This window comes from Ahaetulla prasina, chromosome 16 (genome assembly GCF_028640845.1).
Source record: "Ahaetulla prasina isolate Xishuangbanna chromosome 16, ASM2864084v1, whole genome shotgun sequence".
Classification (NCBI taxonomy): domain Eukaryota; kingdom Metazoa; phylum Chordata; class Lepidosauria; order Squamata; family Colubridae; genus Ahaetulla; species Ahaetulla prasina.
Window position 1 is genome coordinate 5,606,561 of NC_080554.1, and position 23,628 is coordinate 5,630,188.

At 47.7% G+C, this 23,628-nt stretch overlaps 2 protein-coding genes across 8 annotated transcripts in view; one reads left to right on the top strand and one right to left on the bottom strand.

Moving 5' to 3' along the window:
- Nucleotides 1-78: 78 nt before the first annotated feature.
- On the top strand, nucleotides 79-13,806 carry LOC131185968 (stomatin-like). Of its 5 annotated transcripts, none has more exons than XM_058159081.1 (7): nucleotides 79-356; nucleotides 2,284-2,384; nucleotides 3,435-3,507; nucleotides 6,080-6,162; nucleotides 9,938-10,141; nucleotides 10,913-10,993; nucleotides 12,693-13,806. In XM_058159081.1, exons 1-7 carry the CDS (start codon nucleotides 287-289, stop codon nucleotides 12,843-12,845), a joined length of 765 nt encoding a protein of 254 aa, XP_058015064.1. In that variant the 5' UTR covers nucleotides 79-286; the 3' UTR covers nucleotides 12,846-13,806. The 5 variants fall into 5 exon arrangements, with proteins under 5 accessions (XP_058015064.1, XP_058015065.1, XP_058015061.1 ...); XM_058159082.1 differs by having other exon boundaries at nucleotides 98-281; XM_058159078.1 differs by lacking the exon at nucleotides 79-356 and having other exon boundaries at nucleotides 1,926-2,384.
- A 149-nt stretch (nucleotides 13,807-13,955) lies between these two features.
- GSN (gelsolin) overlaps nucleotides 13,956-23,628 on the bottom strand; it is a 59,520-nt gene continuing 49,847 nt past the window's right edge. For all 3 annotated transcript variants that reach the window (XM_058159074.1, XM_058159073.1, XM_058159072.1), the window contains exons 11-17: nucleotides 22,135-22,225; nucleotides 21,194-21,364; nucleotides 19,964-20,138; nucleotides 18,729-18,853; nucleotides 16,427-16,504; nucleotides 15,039-15,099; nucleotides 13,956-14,363 (exon numbers count right to left, since the gene is read on the bottom strand). In XM_058159074.1, the coding sequence (XP_058015057.1) occupies nucleotides 14,194-14,363; nucleotides 15,039-15,099; nucleotides 16,427-16,504; nucleotides 18,729-18,853; nucleotides 19,964-20,138; nucleotides 21,194-21,364; nucleotides 22,135-22,225 (871 nt within the window). In that variant the 3' untranslated portion in view covers nucleotides 13,956-14,193. The remainder of the gene's footprint in view (nucleotides 14,364-15,038; nucleotides 15,100-16,426; nucleotides 16,505-18,728; nucleotides 18,854-19,963; nucleotides 20,139-21,193; nucleotides 21,365-22,134; nucleotides 22,226-23,628) is intronic.

Sequence of the window (23,628 nt, forward strand, 5' to 3'; positions counted from 1 at the left end):
GAGCTGGGTTGCTTTCCTGCAAACGTTTCATTACCCAGCTAGGTCATGTCATCAGTGTTCAAAGGAGGGCTGCTTCCAGCACTGATGATAGGTGTGACCTAGTCAGGTGGCAAAATATCTGCAAGAAAACTATCAAGCTCAGAGAGCACCAAGTCCTCTTCCTCCTCTTCTCCACAAATCCCATTCCCTGATGATGTTACCTAGTTGGGTAACGAAAACGTCTGCATGGAAAACAGCTCGGCAAGAGATCAGGAACCCCACAGTTCAACCCTGAGCTACAAGTATTATGTCCCACGCGGGGGTTTCACCTCTCTACGGCCGGTTGCAAAAGCAGGGAAGGGACCGGTGGGCGTCGGGTGCGCTTGGAAAGCTCTCCGCGCGTAAAAGCCAAGGCTGAAAGCCGGCTGGCTGGGGGGGGGAGAGAGGCGAGGAACGCCCGACTCGAGCGTTAGCAGCCCAGCAACCGCCGCCCACAGCCGGCTGGGGTGGGGGGGCTGTCGGAGCGGGCGGGTGGGGGGTCTTCCTTGAGCGCCCCGAAGCATGTCGGTGCCTCTCAAGAAGGCAGAGGAGTCGGGGGCCTCCGACACGTTTCAAGGCAGGAGCCGAGGAGAACAGCGGGGCAGAGACTCATACCGTGGGCTGTGGGCTGTGGGGGGGGGGATTGATTATTTTTTGCACGGAGGGAGCGGGGGGACGGGGGGGGGACAGCTACCAAGCTTAGGGAGCACCAAAAGGACCCCACAGTCCTCCTCCGCTTTTTCTTCCTCTCCTCCACAAACCCCGTTCCCTTGCAGCACTGGTCGTGTTATCTAGGTGGGTCGTGAGTCGTCTTGCAAGAAAGCCACCGAATTCAGAAAGCGCCAAGGATCCCACGGCCCTCCTCCTCTTCCTCCTCCTCCTCTATGCAAGCCCTACTCCCACTCTGTTATTGTTATTTCTTCTTCTTCTTCTTCCTCCTCCTCCTCCTCTTCCTTTTCTTCTTCTTCCTCCTTCTTCTCCTTCTCCTCCTCCATGCAAACCCACTTTGCTATTTCTCCTCCTCCTCTTTCTTCTTTTTCTTCTTATTCTTCTTCCTCCTCTTCTTCTTCTTCCTCCTCCTCCTCCTCCTTCTTTTTCTTCTTTTTTTTCTTCTTCTTCTTCCTCCTCCTCTTCTTCCTCCTCCTCCTCCTCTTCCTTTTCCTCTTCTCCACCCCTCCTTTTTCTTCTTCTTCCTCCTCCTCTTCCTCCTCCTTTTCTTATTCTTCCTCCTCCTCCTCTTCCTCCTCCTCCTCTTCTTCCTCCTTCCTCCTCTTCCTCCTTTTCCTTCTTCTCCTTCTTCTCCTTCTCCTCCTCCATGCAAACCCCTCCCACTTTGCTATTTCTCCTTCTCCTTCTCCTTCTCCTTCTCCTCCTCCTTCCTCCTCCTTCTCCTCCTCCTCCTTTTCCTTCTTCTCCTCCTTCTCCTCCTCCATGCAAACCCCTCCCACTTTGCTATTTCTCCTTCTCCTTCTCCTTCTCCTTCTTCTTCCTCCTCCTCCTCCTCTCCTCCTCCTCCTCCTCCTCCTCTATGCAAGCCCTACTCCCACTCTGTTATTGTTATTTCTTCTTCTTCTTCTTCCTCCTCCTCCTCTTCCTTTCTTCTTCTTTTCTTCTTCTTCTCCTCCTCCATGCAAACCCCATTCCCACTTTGCTATTTCTCCTCCTCCTCTTCTTCTTTTCTTCTTATTCTTCCTCCTCCTCTTCTTCTTCTTCTTCCTCCTCCTCCTCCTTCTTTTTCTTCTTCTTCTTCCTCCTCCTCCTCTTCTTCTTCCTCCTCCTCCTCCTCCTCCTTTTCTTCTTCTTCCTTCTTCTTCTCCTCCTCCTCCTCCTCCTCCTTTTCTTATTCTTCCTCCTCCTCCTCTTCCTCCTCCTCTTCTTCTTCCTCCTTCTTCTCCTCTTCCTCCTTTTCCTTCTTCTCCTCCTTCTCCTCCTCCATGCAAACCCCCTCCCACTTTGCTATTTCTCCTTCTCCTTCTCCTTCTCCTTCTTCTTCTCCTCCTCCTCCTCCTTCTCCTCCTCCTCCTCCTTCTTCTTCTTCCTCCTCCTTTTCCTCCTCCTCCTCCTCCTTTCTGCAAACCCACCTCCTTTTAGCACTTATGATGCTACCTCGTTTGGCTAATGAAACATCCTCAAGGAAACTTACCCAGCTTAGAGAGCACCAAGCACCCCTCCTATTTATTTTTTGTGAAGATGACGTAGGTTGCATCCAGCTTCCCAAAACATGCTTTTCTGTTTCTCTTCTCCCTTTCTCTCGCCCCCCCAAAGATCCAGAAGATAATTTGGCTCGAGGAGAATTGTTCCTGCTGGTCTTGTCGGTTCTATGCCTCCTCATGACTTTTCCCATTTCTCTCTGCTTCTGCTTACAGGTAAAATAGAACCCATAGATACTTGGATGCCATTTGGCATTGATAAATGCCGCATTTGTCAATGGCAGGAGGCAGCTTTGCTCGAGAGAGCTGACATCCTGCAACCATATCTGTAACCTCCGCATCTGCCTATTCCAGGTCCTTGGGAAGGCCTTGAGAGGTGGATAAAAGTGCCAAATTCGGTCTGAACATCTGGCTGACTATATGATCAATGATAATTTTAAAAAAAGGTCTGCAGAAATCCTGCCCTTTTTGATGTGAGCAAGAGAGAGACTACTACTGTGCAATCAAATCCAGGGTTATAGACGAGTGTGCCAAATAACCAAGCACAAACTCTTTATTTGAGCCTTTTTTAAAAAGGGCCCACCAGAAGTAGGGAAACAGGCTGTTTCCTGCCTCCTGGGAGGGCCTGGGTGGTGGTGAGGAAGGCCCATTTTTCTCTCTCACCTGGCTCCAGAGCCTCTCTATGGGTCTGGGGAGGGCGAAAATGGTCTTTCCCACCCACCCAGGCCCTCCGGAGACCAGAAAGGGCCTGTTTCCTCTAGGAGTCTCTGGAGGCTGGGGACAGCAAAAAAGACACTTCCTGTCCAACCGGAAGTTGGGAAATGGGCCATTTTTGGAAGTCCTCCGGGGGGGATGGGAAAGGCCATTTTTGCCCTCTCCAGACTCATAGAGAGGCTCTGGAGCCAGGTGTGAGAGAAAAACGGGCCTACCAGGCCATCGCGTGCCAGGAGCAGCAGGGGGAGCGGGGGGGGGGGTAACATGCACGTATGGGCACACACGCACGTGACACCCCCCCCGCCTCCCCCCTTCCTGGCATGCGATGGCAAAAAGGTTAGCCATGACTGGTATAGGGTCTCCTGCTTGAGGAGGGGCTGGACTAGAAGACCTCCAAGGTCCCTTCCAGCTTTATTCTGATTGATTGATTGATTGTTTTAATCATTTCTCGCTCTTTCTCTCTTTTCTTCCCCGTGTTATGTTTCAGTGTGGGATGTTACAAATGGAGTACAAAATTAAGCTGAGACATGCAATGGAATTCTTTGTTTTCAGGTTGTTACCGAATACGAAGAGCCGGTCATCATGAGGTTCGGACACATACGGAAAAATGTCTCAAGGGGGGCAGGTAAGTAATTCATCCGAAGCCTTGAGGTGCATTGTGCTAAATTGTCACAATTACAGGTCGTCCTCGACTTAACGTCCATCTTCGAGCCCAACATTTCTGTTGATCAGCAAAGGAAGTTGGTAAGTGAATTTTGAGCCATTCTATGACCTCTCCGGCCACCGTTGTTAAGTGACTCACTGCAGTTGTTAAAACGAGTAAACACAGTTGTTGTTAGGCGATATCTGGCTTCCCGGTTGATTTTGCTTGTCGGAAGGTCACAAAAGGGGATTCCATGACCCTGGTCCCACACGGTGGCCGTCATAAAGATGAGTCAGTTGACACGCGACTGAAAATTTTGATCACGTGTCCACAGGGAATTCGCAATGGCCGTAAGTGTGAAAAAAGGTTATAAGTCACAGTTCCGTTGTAATTCAAACTGTCACGAAATGAACTGGTGTACTACCTATAATCCTTCTCATTTTCTGGTGAATGGTCTGGGTATTTTATTTTATTTTTTTAAACAATCTCTCTCTCTCTCTCTCTCTCTTTTTTACATTATTTTTTCCGAGGGTGGGTAAAACTGATGAGGTTGTTTGCACACCAGTTCTCCCTTCTTCTCTAGCAACATTTTACGATTTTGGTGACTTTAAAATATATGGACTTCAAAGATAGATAGATAGAATAGGTAGGTAGCTAGGTAGATAGATGGATAGATGGATGGATGGATGGATAGATAGATAGATAGATAGATAGATAGATAGATAGATAGATAGATAGATAGATAGATGATAGATAGATAGATAGATAGATAGATAGATAGATAGATAGATAGATGATAGATAGATAGATAGATAGATAGATAGATAGATAGATAGATAGATAGATGATAGATAGATGATAGATAGATAGATAGATAGATAGATAGATAGATAGATAGATAGATAGATAGATAGATAGATAGATAGATGATAGATAGATAGATAGATAGATGATAGATAGATAGATAGATAGATAGATAGAGTAGGTGGGTGGGTGGGTGGGTGGATGGATGGATGGATGGATGGATGGATGGATGGATGGATGGATGATAGATAAATAGATAAAGGAAAAGGTCCCACTCGCACATATGTGCTAATCGTTCCCGACTCTAGGGGGCGGTGCTCATCTCCGTTTCAAAGCCGAAGAGGCAGCGCTGTCCGAAGACGTCTCCGTGGTCATGTGACAGGCATGACTCAACGCCAAAGGCGCACGGAACGCTGTTCCCTTCCCACCAAAGGTGGTCCCTATTTTTTCTACTTGCATTTTTTTTTTACGTGCTTTCGAACTGCTAGGTTGGCAGAAGCTGGGACAAGGAATGGGAGCTCACCCCGTTACGCGGCGCTAGGGATTCGAACCGCTGAACTGCCGACCTTTTCGATTGTCAAGCTCAGCGTCTTAGTCACTGAGCCACCGGATGGATGGATGGATGGATAGATGGGTGGGTGGGTGGGTGGGTGGGTGGGTGGGTAGATAGATAGATAGATAGATAGATAGATAGATAGATAGATAGATAGATAGATAGATAGATAGATAGATAGATAGATAGATAGATAGGTCTTTGGTTGTTCGGGTTTTCTCCCGTGTAAAATTGGAAGTGTCTTGGCGACGTTTCGACGAAGTCTACATCCACCCAGAAAGCAGACCCAAACCCACACTGATCATGAAGCACGACCAAGGACCAGAAGCCAGACCGCAGCTGCAACATTAGCCATTTCAAACCCCTCCAATCCATTCATGCAGCAGACTGACACCCACTATGAAGATGTAGCACGACCACAAAGCCAAACAACAGCTATACAGCTCACCAGCTCAAATCCCCCTGCAGCACAGACTAGACTAAGCACAACCAAGCCCCCACCAACACAGGACACACCCCCAGCCAATCAGAGCACAGAAAAAACCCCATCCAATCAGAGCACAGCCAAGCTCCCACCCAATCAGTTCAAACCCCCACTAGCAGTTAAAAGGAAGAAACAGCTGCGATCACACATTGCTCCCAGAAGCACGAAGCTGAAGCCTGAAGATGACGAATGAGACTTAAACGCCGCCAAGACACTTCCAATTTAGTCACGGAGCTCACCCCGTTACGCGGCACTAGGGATTCGAACCGCTGAACTGCCAACCTTTTCGATCGTCAAGCTCAGCGTCTTAGTCACTGAGCCACCGGATGGATGGATGGATGGATGGATGGATGGATGGATGGATGGATGGATGGATGGATGGATGGATGGATGGATAGATAGATAGATAGATAGATAGATAGATAGATAGATAGATAGATAGATAGATAGATAGATAGATAGGATGGACAGACAGACAGCTTGGGGAATTCTGGGAGTTGGTCCATCTACCTTAAAGTTGCTAAGGTTGACAACCAGGACCCAAGTATAGACCCTAAAGGTTACTCACCTTTTCCAATTTGCAGAGTCCCAGTTGATGGGTTTTCTTGGGGGGGGGTTAACGAAAAAGAGGAGGCGCCTGCGATGTTTTTTCTTCACTGTTTGGTGGGGGTTAGATTCTTATTTTAATGGCCATGTCATTTCTTTTCCCAAAGGCGTTTATTTCATTCTGCCCTGCACAGACACTCTTACCAAAGTCGATATGAGGACAAAGGCTCTTGAACTGCCATTCCAAGAAGTGAGTGTTTCCTTTCGTTCTTTGGTTGTGAGCATCAGCTATTATACTGTCTGTCTGTCTATATCAGTGATGGCGAACCCGAAGTGCGCACGCACGCCCAAACTGCAAGGCGCAATTGCATGCGCACCAGGGGTCCAATCCAATTTTTTTTACTACTGGTTCCGTGGGTGTGGCTTGGTGGGCGTGGTATGGCTTGGTGGGTGTGGCTTGGTGGGCGTGGCAGGGGAAGGATACTGCAAAATCTCCACTCCCACCGCACTCTGGGGCCAGCCGGAGGTGATATTTGCTGGTTCGCCGGACTACTCAACATTTCCGCTACCGGTTTCTCCAGAACCTGTCAGAACCTGCTGGATTTCACCCCTGATGCGCACCCACTCCGCGCATGCACATGTGCCCTGCCCAAACTGCAAGGCGTGGGTGGCATGCGCGCAATGAGCCCTGCATTTGGTGCATACTGGTGCATATAGGCTCCTGCAGTTTGCCGGTGTGGCAAAGCAATCTAAACTGAACTACCGTATTCAGTCTTGAGTTTCTTCCAGCTTCACTGCCTATCCCTTCACATCAGAGACAATAATTTTTCTTTTAGAGCCGATTCAAGACTAACTGGCCGGAAATCTAATAACTGTTAAACAGATTACGTTTGCTGCTCCAGCTGACTCGAGTTTAACTGTCTGGAAATCTAATAAACCCTTAAAATGGATTACGTTTGCCGCTGTTGAGTTTTTCCAAACCTTGTCTTTCGTCATCTCTTCCTTTCTGTTTTTGGTCTTCTTTTTTTTTTTTGGTTCGGAGGTCCTCCTTTTGCAAGCCTTGTTTAAGGTTGATCTTTAGATTTTTTTTGGGGGGGGGAGCATGGTTGAAATTTCTTGGAAAGCATGACAAAGGCAGAATGCATGGATCCTGTTAAATGCGTCATGCGCAGGGGTGGGATTCAGCCGGTTCGGACCAGTTCGGGCGAACCAGTATGTCAGTTTTGGAAAGCAATTTTCTTTTTGCTTCTTAACTGCCACATATTTTAGCTGGGGAAGTTGGGAGGGGGTTGTTGTTGGAGCGGTAGAAAGTTAGTCATAACAACATTCCGTATTCAAGGACATCCTGCGTCTGACAGGGACTGCCGGAAGACTGTATCCAATTGAGTGTGAAGAGTTGATTGGACAGTGTGATGAACTTGTGGGTATGGGCCAGGGCTGTGAACTGTCAACTGGGTGTGGAAAACCTGGAAGCTTTCAGTTTCGGGTTTTCCCAGCTGTGTCAACATGACATCTGTAATAAATTGGAACTTTGAGGAACGTCAAGTCCCAGAGCTTTATTTCGTTGGGGGCGTTCCTTGGAACCCTGACACAGTAGTTGTGACCTGCGCACCCACCTGCCCTGGCGCTATGCCGTCCTATTTACCTGTGTTTTTTAAGCCGTATGCGTGTGTGCAAGTACGCGCACTCACATTTTTGGTGCTGGGGAGAACAAGTTGTTAAATCTGGTTTTGCCGTTTATTCGGTTTGGATTTAGCGCGTTGCATGAAACCGGCCAGTCTGATTTCTAAACAAAGACACTTGGTTTAATAATATGATGTGTGAACCAGGATGTCTTGGCTTATTTAAACCCGGGGTTAAAGCGAGACCGGAGTGGCTATTTGAGATGGGCGACAAAGGAGATAAAAATAAAATAAAAGGAGATGAGCACAATAGATCAAAATAGGGATGAAATCTGCTTTTTTAGAGGTGGGGGGGAAGAATATTACAGAAATCTGTCTTGGCTTGTAGCTTCAGACAGCCTGTAGAACAATCAAAGAATGATTATCACAGGCTCTCCAGAAAGAAAGAAAAACGGGGTTTCTCCTCAAAAATCAAATTACAGGTAGTCCTCGACTTATGACCACAACAGAGCCCAACATTTCTTTGGTCCCATTTTATGACCTTTCTCGCCGCCGTTGTTAAATGAATCACTGCCATCGTTAAGTTAGTCAGAAGTTGTTAAGTGAATCTTTGCGGACTTTGCTTGTCAGGAGGTCGCAAAAGGGGATCGCGTGACCTTGAGGCGGGGGGGGAGACACTGCGACCGTCATAAAAGTGAGTCAGTTGCCAAGCATCCGAATTTCCATCACGGGGATGCTACAACAGTGTGAAAAACGGTCCTCAGGCCCTTTTTTCAGTGCTGTTTCAACTTCCAATGGTCACTAAATAAACTTGTTGTCAGGCGAGGACTACCTGTAGCCGTCATGGCGAACCTATGGCACGCGTGCCACAGGTGGCACACGGAGCCATATTGGTGGGCACGCGAGCTCAGCTCCACCAGCTGATTTTTGGGTCTTTTGGGCCCACTGGAAGTTAGCAAATGGGCCATTTCTGGCCTCTGGAGGGCCTTGGGGTGGGGGAGCCCATTTTCGCCCTCCCTAGGCTCATAGAAAGGCTCTGGAGCCTGAGAGGAGAGAAAAACGGGCCTACCGGGCCCACCATGGCATCACGTACCAAAAGCAGGGGAAGTGCAGGGGGGGGGTATTTGTCGTGTCCCACTCCTCCGCTGACAGCCGGGTCAGGGAAATCCGAATCAGGCGTGCCTCTGCAGCTCTGCCAAAGTCCTAGCAAAGTCCTCAAGGCAGGCAGGAGACCACAAAGTGACTTCAGCAAGATATGTTCGACTTTGCCTGACTCAGAGAATGCCAGAAAGCAGGTCCTTTATATAGGCCAGGGGGTGTGGCTCCATGACTCAGCACTTATCCAGGCCTGCCCCTCCCTTCCTTCTGTTGACGCCGCCTATCAAGTCTTCTGACGCGAGGGTCACTCCAGTCTGCAGCTGTTGGCAATTGACCTCCCTCAGGCTCACATGCTGTGGGGGAGGGGGAGGGGTCTAGTTGCTCCGTTTGTCTGGGCATGGAGCCAGAGCTGGGGGCTGGAGATACTTCCTCCTCCTCAGCCTGTCTGGGCATGGAGCCAGGGCTGGGGCTGGGAGGCATACTAGGACATTCCTCAGCGTTCGGAAGCAGATAAGAAGGCCCCGGCTGTGGTGAGATCGGACGAGACACAACAGTATTGTGCATGCTTGCACCAGCGGGGGGGCAGGGCACATAGAATTATGGGTGTGGGCATGTACATGTAACACCCCCCAGCACTCCCCCCGCTTTTGGCACGCATGGGCAAAAAGGTTATCCATCACTGACCTATAGAATACTATAGTATTTTTCGGACTATATTTTTTTGTATTTTTCGGGCTATAAGATGCACAAAAGGGAGTGAAAATGTCTGTATGTCTTATAGACTGAATATTGCTGAAGCCGTGCCCACCCACGGGCGGTTTTTGGCCTCTGCATGCCCTGTTTTTGGGCCCATATTTTTTTTTTGGCTTTTTTCAGGCCTTTTTTCGGGGCCCGTTTTCGAGGCTTTTTCCAGCCTGTTTTTGAGGCTTTTTTCAGGCCTTTTTGGGGCCTTTTTCTGGGCCCATTTTGAGGCTTTTTTCAGCCTCATTTTTTGTCTGAAAAAATGAGTTGAAAAAAGCCTCAAAAACGGGCCCCCCAAAAAAGCCTCAAAAACGGGCCCCCAAAAAAAGCCCCCCAAAAAGGCTGGAAAAGGGCCCAAAAAAAGGGCCCAAAAAAGGCCCGAAAATGGGCCACACAGAGGCTTTAAAACCTTTTATTGTTGTTTTCCTCTTCTAATTGAGGTGCGTCTTATAGTCCAAAAATTACGGTACTCACAAACCGTCTCACAGCAAGGAGATGGTTTGTGAATCATTAAGCTGCGTTAAATAAAAGTGATCTTTCCCCCCGTTTCGGTCTCTCCTGCAGATTTTCACGAAAGACCCCCTGGTTATTGATGTCGATGGAGTGGTCTATTACCGAGTCCAAGATGCCTTTCTTGCCGTAACCAAGGTGTCCGATGCGGACGCGGCCACCAACCTTCTCGCCAAAGCCATCATGAAGAATACGCTGGGGACTCAAACCCTTTCCCACCTCATCTCCGACCGAGAAAAAATTGCCAGAGAGATCCAGGTACACCCGCCAGACCTAAAGATCCAAGAACAATACGGTGGAGTTACGTCGGCATAGTTCCTTGATTGCTGTTCGCCGACAGACAGAATCTTGCCGTCGGTGTAACTATAGACATATTCTGTGAACCGCTAAGGAGGGCCCATCTTTGTCCTCTTCCTGTCCACCAGACGTTCCAAGCTTCCCTTTCTCTTTAGTTTGTGGGAAAGGCACCTCCAAAGAGCATATCTTTGGAGATTCTCAATCATTCAGGTCATGGTTGTCCCAAAGGTGTGATTTTTTTGCAAGACGCAACTGGTCTTGTTTTTCCTTGAAGGCGTTTCCCTTCTCATCCAAGAAGCTTCTTCACTTCTGATAGTTCTCTCGAAGAAGCTTCTTGTTGCGGCCCGCCAAGCAGCCAGCAGATTCGGATAGTGAGGAGGTTGGGGAGGAACATGGGTCAGTCGTGGAGTCTGGGGAAGGCTCTGCATTGGAGGCAGAGATGGGGCCAGGGCAATCTTGACAGTGATCAGTTGCTTTTGGAGTCAGACATCAGTGAGGCAGACGAACAGCTGGAGCCTGTTCCCAGTAAGCTGTTCCACTGATTAATTGCCCAGTGACTGTCAGGAAGTTTACTCTAGGTTGCTTCTCTCCTGGATGAGTTTCTATCCATTGCTTCTTGTCCTGCCTTCAGGTGTTTTAGAGAACAGTTTGACCTCCTCTTCTCTGGGGCAGCAGCCCCTTAGATATCGCAAGACCCCCTGGTCCACATTTCTCTGTACCGTTTTTCACCAGGTCCTGCTGGACAATGTCACAGCTGACTGGGGAGTCACAATAGAACACGTGGAGATCAAGAACGTGAAGACACGAGTAAATGTAAGAGGGTCAGTGTGCAAACGTTGGATTTATTCTTTACTCTTAACCCACAATTGGTTTGGTTTCTATCCTCCCCGCCTATCAACTGTGGGGATTTCTGTCTCATTTCAGCTGGGCAGATCTAGTCAGTTGTAACTTAGCTAAGTACCGGGGGGGGGGCGGTTTTCCTCATTTAGTGACCATTCCAGTTACCACGGCGATGGAGATGTGACTTTGCCACCAATCCTCATCTTGATGACCTTCGCGGGTCGGTAAAACAAAGGAAAGCTGCAATAAAATCGCACAAAAAAAGGTCGTGATTTCATTTCGCAACCACTTGACAATAAGAGCAGTGGTGGGATTCAGCCGGTTCGCATCACTTTGGGAGAACCGGTGGTTAACTTTCTGAGCAGTTTGGTGAACTGGTTGTTGGAAGAAATCATTAGAGCAGAGAACCGGTTGTTAAATTATTTAAATCCCACTATTGTGGTGGTGAGAAGAGGAGGATGGCAAGTAGTCCTTGACTTAGGGCCGCAGTAAGAGCTCCCAAATCTCTGTTGTGAAGCGAGGCAGTTGTTCAGTGAATTTCGCCCTGTTTTATGACTTTGTTTGCCCCCGCGATTCTTAAGTGAATCATCGCAGTTGTTGAAGTTAGTAACCCCGGTTGATAAGTGAACCCAGCTTCCTTCTGACTTTGCTCGCCAGAAGGTCACAAAAGGGGATCACGTGACCCTGCCGTCGTCATATGTATGAGTCACTTGCCAAGCCTCTGAATGTGAAAAATGGCCGTAGGTCACTTTTTTCCAGTACCGTTGTAACTTCGGTCACAAAATGAACTGTTGTACGCCGAGCCAGGCCTGTATTTTGGTCGGCTGCCTTACAACGAGCTTGGATGAGCTGCAGAATGGACCCCTGAACCCTACAGGTAGCTGATCCCTGCCAAAGGTGATATGTAGCAGGTAATTTGCTACATACAAGTTACAACCTTTGTTACCTACCCTTAGTGAGGGGCGCAGATTTTTAACAGATTAACAGAGTTGGAAGGGACCTTGCGGGTCGTCTAGTCCAACCCCCCACCCAAGCAGACCCTACACCGTTTCTGACAGGTGGCAGTCCAGTCTCTTCTTGGAAGCTTCCAGTGATGAAGCTCCCACAACTTCTGAAGGCAACTTTTGTTCCATCGGTTGATTGTTCTCACTGTCAGAAAATTCCTCCTTATTTCTAGGTTGAATCTCTCGTTGGTCAGTTTCCATCCATTGTTCCTTGTCTGGCCTTCGGGTGCTTTGGAAAATAGCTTGACCCCCCCCCTCCCCCGTCTTCTCTGTGGCAGCCCCTCAAATATTGGAAGACTGCTATCCTGTCTCCCCTGGTCCTTCTCTTCACTAGACTAGCCAGGCCCAGTTCCTGCAACCGTTCTTCGTATGTTCTAGATTGGTGGAGCCCATCTCTAAAGAGGCCTTTGCGTCTTCCGCATCTTGAGCCTGCAGAGCAGAGTGTTATATTTTTAGGCGGACCCCGTGTTCACACAAACAACCCATTCCTGGTCCAGTTTCACCCCTTTCCAGATGTTGCTTATCCTAAGACATAAACAAGTACCTTCTGCAACTTTGGGAATCGCAGAAGCGAAAGGCCGCATAAAGCTAGCGGTTCGAAATATTGCAAGGGCTTTCCAGATACCTCCTTAAGAACCTGTGGTCCCCCCCCCCTTCCTTCCTTATAGGTTGTCTCCCCAGGGAATGTGACGCCACAACCGAGGTTGGCGAAAGAAGCTGCCATCTTCCTCCAAGATTTTCCTGTCTCCATCCAACTCCGTTGCTTGAAGGCAGACGGCGCCCATCCTAGCCCACACACCTCCACGATCATCTTTACTTAACCCAGTTCAGCAGAGGAAGGATCGAGAAGGAAGCCCATTAAGAGAAGGCGTTTCTCCGGAACGTTGGCTGGCTGCCACGGGGAGAAACCAAGGTCCTTCAAAGTCTTTAAGGCCACATTAGAAGATACAGGGGTAGATGTATTTGTTTGTTTTTAATGTTTGATGTTGTTCCTATGGTTCTCCCTCCACAACCCCAATAAAATTTAAAGAAAGAGATTCATCTTGGCAGCTGGTCCTCTGTGGTGGTTGAGTTCAGAAGTGATGGACCCTTGAGGTTGCTCCTGGAAGGGAACTTGTTAGCAAAAATAATGGTGCAAGAATCATGATTTCTTCATGGTTTGGGGAATAGAATGCGCAGGGGGGCGGGGGTGGGGTCTCGTGCGTGCATTGCACACGCATTGCGACGACAAAAAGGTTAGCCATCACTGGACTAGACAATAACCCAATTCCTATAACCCAGTGATGGCGAACCTTTTATCCACTGAGTGCCCACTGTGCTCTGCGCAGCAGAGACCTGAAGACCAGCTGGCGGTGGGAGGCGGGGCATCCCAACACCAGCAGTGCGGCAAAAGGTAAGAGATGATACAGGAAGGAAGGAAGGAAGGAAGGAAGGAAAGGAAAGGAAAGGAAGGAAGGAAGGAAGGAAAGAAAGAAAGAAAGAAAGAAAGAAAGAAAGAAAGAAAGAAAGAAAGAAAGAAAGAAAGAAAGAAAGAAAAAAGGCCAGCGGAGAGGGCTCATATGCCATAGGTTCTCCATCACGGCTATAACCATTCATCATCATCATCTTTTAACAACCTCGTAATCCCTTGCGGAGTGAAGTCTGGGCAACTGAATGGAGCTGAGTAAAGTTTACTGGCCGGATGCCGTACCTGTCGCCAATGCGGAGTTTTGTTCAGCAGATATATTCTCACTGTTCCCAGAGAGAGAAATATCTGCCTCTACCTAGGATCGAACTCACAGCCTCCTGATTGTGAGGCGAGAGCTCCACCTCTAGGCCACCGCACCACTCCCAATTCCTATAACCATTCTTCGTATGATTAGTGGGCCTGGAGGCTAAAACATAGGAAGAACGGTTACTTCTCGTCTGACATACCCCAAAACCGCCAAACCTTTTACTGATTCTATACAAGCTTTTATTAAAGGCCATTTTCTTCAAAGCAGCAGCAAGGGGATCAAAACGATACAGTTCGTGGACAGGTCTCGGCTACTGATCGGCTTCTCGAGCTAATTTTTAAATTTTTATTTTACAAAGAAAAAAAAAAGTGCCTTTAGGAGATGGAAGGAGACCCTGGAAGGCCACACACTTTCCTCCTTCCAACTGATTAAAAAAAAGGAGAGATTTCTGTCTTCACACAGCCAGCTCCGCCAAAGCCCTCTCTAAAGGATCCACGTTCCAATAGTCATCCTCCCAGCCCAGGAACCAGCCGGTGAAGGTCGGCGGTTCGAATCCTTGTCGGATGAGGGTGATGGGTGTCCGGCGATCGCGGTTGGCCGGGTCGGTTTCAATGTATCTCCGTGCTGTAAAAGATGCCACCAGGAGAAAACAGCATAGTCAATAATCAACGTCAAATGTTTGTGTTGTGGCCCGCTGGTGGCAGACTCAGACAGTGAGGAGGTTGGGGAGGAACATGGGCCAGGCGTAGAGTCTGGGGAAGGCTCTGGTGAGCGCTCTGCGTAAGAGGCAGAGATGGGGACAGGGCCGTCTGACAGTTGTCAGCTGCCTTCGGAGTCAGACATCAGTGGGGTTGAAGAACAGCTGGAGCCTTTTCGCAGTGTGCGCATGCACAGAGCTGCTAGGAGAAGGGAACAGCTAAGGAACAAGGGTCGACTCAGGAGTAAAGCCACAGGTGGATGGTGAATGGCCCCTAAAGAGGAGCGAAAGGGGAATGGAGTTTGCAGGAGACAATTAGTTTGCTTAATTGATTCGTGACTCTCAGAGAATCCTTGCCAAGTTTTGAAGATATCGGCCTGGCAGCTTTCCAAGCCAGATAAGGTTTGTGACTGTAAATTCTCCCTTGAAAGACTTTGCTGGAGGTGAATGAGAGGAATTCACAGCAACTTAATAAAAAGGGAGTTTTGTCGGGACAATTAGTCTGCTTCACGCTCTTGGGAAGCCTAGGTCAGAACAGTTTGAGATGTTGACCTGCCAACGAAAAGTTGGACGATGTAAGGATTGAGGTGTGACCAACTAACCTGATGTTTGAGATTCTGTCTTCTCCTCTTCTTGGGCGTCTTTTCCAACCCACACGAAGACCTTTGAAGAAAAAGCCAAATTAACTTCCTTACTACACGTGCTATGGCCACCAGGGATGTTCAATTCTTCGTGAATCAACTACCATCTTATTCTGCCCATTGAGGTAGGGGTGATGGGAAGGGTTCAACAAAAGAGGGCTGGGTATCACTTTCAGGACCTTGGAGAGCCCCAAATATCATCATCTTCTTTTAATGAGCCCATAATCCCTTGCAGGGTGGAGTCTGGGCAACTGAATGGAGCTGAGTGTTTACTGGCCGGATGCCCTTCGTGTTGCCAGTGTGGAGTTTTGTTCAGCAGATAAATTCTCATCGTACCCAGAGGGAGAAATATCTGCCTCTACCTAGGATCGAACCCACAGCCTCCTGATTGTGAGGCGAGAGCTCCACCTCTAGGCCACCGCACCACTCCAGAACCCCAAATATCCCTTCTGATGATAAGTAGAAGGAGCAAATCTTAGGTTAGGATCTAGGAGAACGCAGTTCAGGTTGGTCTTTATGGCTGTGATTTTTGCTTCAAGCCAACTTTCATTTATCCAGACTTCTATACACTCATAAAACTTTCTGCTGAACCACATTAAAGATCTCAATGTGAATGATGATAAAAATTTTAAAAGGGGGTTAGACATTGAAAAGAAGTTTGATTCCCTCATTTATATTTTAATATTGTTTTGCTCAGGTGATTTTCAATCTGGAGCTGCCCTTATAAGTGAACTCTGATAGGACTGCACTGAATTTCAGTTTAGTCCTGGCAGAGAATGATCTTTTTCAACTTACGAAAACTTGAAAGATGGATGGAACTCAATTCCCAGAATTTCTCAGCCAGCTGTGCTGTCTGGGGAATTCTGGGAGTTGAAGTCCACCCATCTTCAAGTCACCAAGGTTGAGAAACGCTGATCTATTCTAAGCGATACATTTGGGTTACATTTATTGTGCCGTTGTTGAATTTTGTAAATGATTTATTTTATGAGTTTTAGAGATGCACCTGTAATTATTATTATTATTTTTTTTAAAACGACAACAACTGATCAATTGCGTACTTAAAAAATAGAAATAGTTGTTTGTTTGCTGTTGGGTTACCGAGATTTTAATTTTTGAAAACAAACCTTGAATGAAAACGGTATTCGTTTTTCTCTGATTTTTTTTTTTTGACATTTTACGGATCTAGAAAAGAGGTTAGATATATTTTCTGTGGACTAACTGCACCTTAGGAAAGGCAAGAAAATTTGGCCAAGGCAACATTATGGCCCTTTAATAATACTTTTTGCTATAGATGATTTTATGGTACAGAGCAAAGCACAATTCCATTTGTTAATGAGTGGGGTACTTACCTGATCCCAGGTATCCAAAAGCATGACGTCATCTGTCGCCAAGTCATCTTGAGTCAACTCCCCAGGCACTTCTTCAATCTGAGAAGTTTGAAATGGAATAACGCATTTAAAACAATAAGATTAAGGGGTTTCGTTCTCCGGCGTGAACCTGATAGGTGATGCCAACGGAAGAAACTTCCCAAGTGAATGCAGAAAGTTGAAAATCATCAACCATCTCTGAGTTCCAAAAGAGTTTTTAAACTTATTTATTTATATTGATTATTTTCAATCTATTGGCCACTTCGCTCCAGGGGACGCTGGATGGTAGATACTCATCCTGTTCAATGTCTAGTCTTCTTGTGCTTCTGATCCAGTGACTGATTTTTCTTAAATTTTGGGGCTAGTACCCAACTATCAAGACTGGGAGCCTTAAGCAACTTAGAACTAAAGAGAAATTTCCTGACAGTGAGAACAATTAATCTGCGGAACGACTTGGCTGCAGAAGTTGCGAATGCTCCAACACTGGAAGTTTTTAAGAAAATGTTGGATAACCATCGGTCTGAAATGGTGTAGAGTTTCCTGCCTGGAAGGAAGGGGGTTGGACTAGAAGGCCTCCAAGGTCCCCTCCAACTCTGTGGTTGTTAAGTAGTCTTCTCCACCGTTCCATCCTCCCTACATTTTTCTGAATTGGGGGCAACATCATCTTTGTGGCCATGAATGACCCTGCTATTCAAAGAAGAATCCCAGCTGTCTAATTCAAGGGGGTGGCCAGACATTTCAACCGCATTCCCCCTTCCTAATTGAATTTAAGTGGTGTATAGTGGGATAAGAGCAGGATGGTGGCCTAGTGATGAAGACGCTCATCGCCTCCCACTCGGAAGGTTGAGAGTTCAATCCTAGGTTGCAGCAGATATTCCTCTCCTAGGAGGCAAAGAAAAAATATATCTGCTGTGAACTCCCCATAGGCATCAGGAAGGGCATCCAGCCAGTAAATGCTCAGCTCCTTCCAGTCACCCCACCTCTACCCTAAACTAAGGAATTAAAGGTAAAGGTTCCCCTCGCACATATCTGCTAGTCGTTCCTGACTCTAGGGGGCAGTGCTCATCTCCGTTTCAAAGCCGAAGAGCCAGCGCTGTCCAAAGACATCTCCATGGTCCTGTGGCTGGCATGACTCAACGCCAAAGGCGCACAGAACACTGTTCCCTTCCCACCAAAGGTGGTCCCTATTTTTCTACCTGCATTTTTTTTACGTGCTTTTGAACTGCTAGGTTGGCAGAAGCTGGGACAAGTCACGGAAGCTCAGCCCGTTACGCGGCACTAGGGCTTCGAACCGCTGAACTGCCGAGCTTTCGATCAACCAGCTCAACGTCTTAACCCTATAAATTAAGTAATTATGGGCTCGTAAAATGCAGTAGGGATATCCTGTGTACCACATCCAGGATCACCAATATAGCTGCATTATTTGGTGTGGTTTTGGGTTGTCTCAAGGAGGAAAATGTCAGGAAGAAGCTTCTGTGACTTGGGAGGTCCAGTTTTTACAGTTCATCCTCCTCCAAGAGGCCCCACTGCATCAAAATTCAGCCATTTTGCTATCAAGGTTTGGAAGGAATGCCTCTCAAGAAGCTTTGCCCATTCCTATGACCTCAACACACTTCCATTGGTGATGCTTGTCACCCTACAGTGGTTGGGCAAGGTGGCCAGTAATTCCTCAAGTGGAAAGTGATCCATCTGTAATTGTTGTGTCCCACTCCTCCGCTGACGGCCGGGTCAGGGAAATCCGAATCAGGTGTGCCTCTGCAGCTCTGCCAAAGTCCTAGCAAAGTCCTCAAGACAGGCAGGAGACCAGAAAGTGACTTCAGCAAGATATGTTTAGACTTTGCCTGACTCAGAGAATGCCAGAAAGCAGATCCTTTATATAGGCCATGGGGTGTGGCTCCATGACTCAGCACTTATCCAGGCCTGCCCCTCCCTTCCTTCTGTTGCCTCCGCCTATCAAGTCTTCTGATGCGAGGGTCACTCCAGTCTGCAGCTGTTGGCAATTGACCTCCCTCAGGCTCACATGCTGTGGAGGAGGGGGAGGGGTCTAGTTGCTCCGTTTGCCTGGGCATGGAGCCAGAGCTGGGGGCTGGAGATACTTGCTCTTCTTCAGCCTGTCTGGGCATGAAGCCAGGCCTGGGGCCGGGAGGCATACTAGGACATTCTTCAGCGTTTGGAAGCAGATAAGCAGACCCCGGCTGTGGTGAGATTGGGCGAGACACAACAGTAATATAGAGTTTGCAGAACGTGTGTTAACTCGCCAACCAAGTTAGCTTCAGGAACTCACCGTGAAACGTCCACTCTTGTTGGAGCAGGCAAAGAGGCGAGGGGGGTGAGCGTCCATCTTCTTATCCTTCAGCCGTGGGGAGGTGCGGTAGGCAGCCCTTCCACCAAGAGCTTCCCAGAAGCTTTCTGCAAAATAAAACCTGGAGCTTGAATGAACTTTCTCGGTCAGTACTTCCTTTCATGATGTTGAAGGCAGCTCAAGAGAAAGATAGACTTGAGGGCAGAACAGGGGGTGGGATTTAGCCGGTTCGGGTGAACCGGATGGGAATTTTACATCTCGTTGACCAAGGATTTTATTGGGGTTTATTTTATATTTTGTATTGTATTTTAAATTTTAGGCCATATTGAATAAGTTTTTTAAAGAGTGTTTTTATTGTAATATATTGTATTATTTTATCTGCCTGTTCACCGCCCTGAGTCCTTAGGGAGAAGGGCGGTATAAAAATTAAATTATTATTATTATTATTATTAAGCTGATAGTTGCAAGGACTGGCTGGCCCCACCCATCCTGCCCCTCCCGGGAGTCTCCACACGGCCTGTTTTGGATGCCAGGTAAATGCAGGGTCTGCATGGAGGCTCTGGGAGGGCGAAAAACAGGCCTCCCGGAAGTTCCAGAAGTCTGGAAATGGGCCCATTTCTGGCCTCCGGAGCCCGGGGGAGGCTGTTTTCACCCTGCCGGAGGCTTGAGGAAAGCCTCTGGAGCCTGGAGAGGGTGAAAATGCCCCCCACCACCATAGTGCAAGAGGCCGAGTAGGCCACGCCCACCATGGCCACACCCACCCAGCAACCAGGCAGAGAACCGGTTGCTAAAATTTTGGGATCCCACCCCTGGGGCAGAAGATAAGTGTTATTCAACCTGTGTTGTTCTTGGTGCTCTCAGAGCTTGGCTGTTTTTCTTGCAGATGTTTCATGACCCAAACTAGGTAACATCATCAGTGCTACAGGTTGAATTGGAGATTTGTAGGCAATGAAAGTATCATGCAAATGGGAAACTGGCCAGTTTTTAAAGGGTTCTTTTGGGGTTCCCCAAGAGCGAGTGGATACAACTCAATGCAGCAGAGCATAAAAATGATGACCTGTAGTTTGTTGAACGAGCCCCCTGGATCTGGTTTGTCCTTCCTCCCAAGCCCACTGTAAGTGGATTCGCACATTACGGTGCACCACGACCGAAGAAACCACTTTCTCTTCAGCACGAGGTGTGAACCTGACTTTTAATTTCAGACATGCATTTCAAACCTGGCTCTCGGCCTTCGGCAACCTGAGTTGCCTGCACTCTCAAAACTTTCAATAGCTCCTGGGCTCCCGATTTTTCGGTGTTGCTGGCTCCCTGGCCCACCCAGGTATAAGCAGTAGTTGGAGTCTTCAAGACAAAGACGTCATTGGAATTCAGTTCTTTAGCAGCTGGGCTGATCTGTAAAAATATGAAAATGACATAGTATCAGCCGCCATCTTATGCTTGCTTGTGCTTCGCTGCTAGGCGGCGAATGAAGGGGAGGAACGCTTGGGGAAACGAAAGTAAGTGCCGTATCTGCTCGAGACGCTGCCTCAAGGTCACCCAGCTAGAAGAAGGAGAGAGCTACATATCAAACTACTGTTGTGACTCCAGCCCCCGAACCTGGCCCCATGCCCGGAAGTGACTTGGAGCCGGGCCTGCTGCCAGAAAATGACTTGGACAGTGAGGGGGAAGGGCTGTCAGGACTTACCTCGGGAGCACCGGCTTCCCTGGCTCAGCTCCAGGAGCCAGAAGCAGGCCAGGTGAAAGAGATAATGAGGCCTCCGTCCCCTGATTCTTTCCCTCCCAGGCCACGCCTCCAGACCCAGCTGATGGCAATCAGGCCTGGCTGGACCCTAGGTTTCGTAGGCAGGAGAGGCGGGAACAACAGAAGCAGGGGTGGGGCAGGCCTAGGAAGTGCTGAGTCATGGAGCCACACCCCACAGGATATAAAAGGCAGCCAGAGCTGGTGTGTCTCTTTGTAACAGGCAAATCCACTGATTGACTAGAGCTAAAGTTTGTGACTCACCAGCGTCCTGGAAAATAACGAGGGCTCTTGGCAGACGCTGGCTCTTTTGCCACCAGAGCTGACAGTGCCAGCTAATTAAACCATCATTCGGACGGAGGCGGAGGAGGACAGAACAACTACGCTTGGACTGACCGTTATGGAAACATTCTGCCTGAATCTGATTGGTGATGTGGGGTTGGGCAATGAGATATCATTAACGGAGGGAAAAGTAGAGCTTGGGAATTTAGCATGCGATTCTCAGATCCGGTTTTGCAATTCTGCAATATATTTGATCTCTAATAAACGATACCTTTCTCAACAAATGGAGCCAAGGACCATTTCTATTTAGAGATTTAACTAATGGCAGGTCTAGTCTGGGCAAGGCTCACAAGAAAGATGAATGCCATTTTGGCTCAATTTTATTGATACCTGGGTCTTTCTTGTCCTCCAATTCCATATTTCATACCTCAATAGCCCGGGTTGCCCCAGATGTGCTGGAACGGATTTGGAAGAGGCGTGTTGGTGCCGGGCTGGTCTGACCACCTTCTCTGGAGGTGCCACCTTGGAATATGATCAGTGGTTTCCCACCAAAGATGCTTGTGAGGTGAGGGGGCTCTTTGCCCTGGACCACTCGTTTCTATCAAGGAAAAACAACAACAACAACGGGTCAGTCGACCAAATAAGAAAAGTTTGGGAAGCAGGATGTCATGAAAATATTGTACTGCTAACTAGGGCGTACAAAACATTTGCTAGACCAATTCTTGAATACAGCTCATCTGTGTGGAACCTGCACTGCATATCAGACATTAATACAATCGAGAGAGTCCAGAGATATTTCACAAGTAGAGTCCTCCACTCCTCTGCTCGCAACAGAATCCCTTATGCCACCAGGCTTGAAATTTTGGGCTTAGACAACTTAGAACTTCACCGCCTTGGAACTTATTTCTAGTCGACGTCTCTTGTTTCTAAACTTTGTGGGGTTCTTGCCAAGAAAAGCCTTTGGCAGGGTGCCAAAGAAGACAAAGGTTTGTGATAAGGCTGAAGGACTTTTTCTGAAGGACTTTGTTTTGGACTTAATTTGGACTAAGCTGAGAATGAAGTAATTCTCAGCTGTTCTAATAAGATATGTTTGTTTAGGACTGATTGTGTCTGGTAATAACTACTTGGGCCCGGGTCACAATACTTTCTTCCTCTTCTCTTGAGTCTTGAGGGCTGCAGATACTCTGCCTTATCCAACGTCCATTCTGCATCTTGTCCCTTTCCCTACTTGGGCCTCTGAGGTGGTTGCCTCTCATGGATGGTCTCACTGGTCCTCCTCCACCTTGGTTGAGAAGACCCTCGAGGTCACGTCCAACTCTATCCTTCTAAGCATCCCACCTTGAGAAGGTGAGGTTTCGTTGTTTTTACCTGCACTGCCGTTCCTCCCAGCTGTTCATCCAGTTGAACAGTAAGAAAAGCTGAGGTGGTAATCTCATCCTGGGTAGAATCTGCACCCTGCCTGGAAAGAAGACGACAAACTTGCAAAAAAGCAGAGACATCACCCTGCCAAACAAAAGTGTGTATAGTCAAGGCTATGGTTTTCCCAGTTGCAATGGATGGCTGTGAAGGTTGGACCATAAGAAAGGCTGAACGCCAAAGAATTGAGAGGCCTTTGAACTCTGGTGCTGGAGAAGACTCCTGCGAGTCCCTTGGACTGCAAGGCGAACAAACAAGTCATTTCTAGAGGAGATCAACCCTGACTGCTCTTTAGAAGGCCAGATCCTGAAGATGAAACTGAAATACTTTGGCCACCTAATGAGAAGGACTCACTCACTGGAGAAGAGCCTAATACTGGGAAAGATTGAGGGCAAAAGAAGAAGGGGACGGCAGAGAACGAGGTGGCTGGATGGAGTCACTGAAGCAGTCGGCTTGAGCTTAAATGTACTCCAGAGGATGGTAGAGGACAGGAAGGCCTGGAGGAACGTTGTCCATGGGGTCGCGATGGGTCGGACATGACTTCGCAACTAACAACAACTTTTCAAATAGGCAGCTATTTGAAGTTACAACTGCCAAAACATCTTAGGGAAATACAGTAGAGGCCAAAATTGTGAAAACCTTTTGGGAAAAGTGTACTTTTGAGGTGTGATGGCTAATGACATCACTTTTTTTTTTTTTTGGAGTTTCGAGATAATCATGTTTTACTGCTGGAATGACCTGGGAATAGCCTAGATCTTAACCCAATGGAAAATCTATGGAGCCGACTACAGAAATTTGTTAGTCAGAAGCAACCCAGCGATAAAACCCAGTTAATAGAAGCAATCCTTCAGTCTTGGTTTCCCATGATAACAGCTGCAGAACTAAAAGCAGGGATGAAATGCTCCCAATTCAGACCAGATCACGCAATCTGGTAGTGATCGTGGCCGGTGGTTTGGCAAAGCTCCACCCACCCACCTGCGTGTCATTACTTCCTGGTTTTTGCCTTCTGCGCATGCGCAGAAAGTCTGTGCGCACATGTGATGTGTGCGTGCGCGCACTTCTAAACCGGTAAGGAAGATAAGTAGATTTTACCCCTGACTAAAAGACTTGGTTCACTCCATGGGAACATGTTGTAAGGCCTAAATTCAGGCTAAAGGTTACCCAACAAAGTATTAACTGACATGATGATAATTTTTGTGTATCTCATTTCTTCTATGTGTTTCATTTTTCTTCTTTATACTTTGCTATTCTAATAGCAAATCCTTCATAAAAGTTACTGCATTACATTCTTGATTAAATTATCTTTCCAGTGACAGAGGAATTATTGAGTCTGTCATTTGCACCTTTATAACTGTCTGGTTCGGTTCTTCAACCCAACAAGAAAGACACAGACTTCAGAGGATCATTAGAACTGCAGAAAAAATAATTGCTACCAACCTGCCTTCC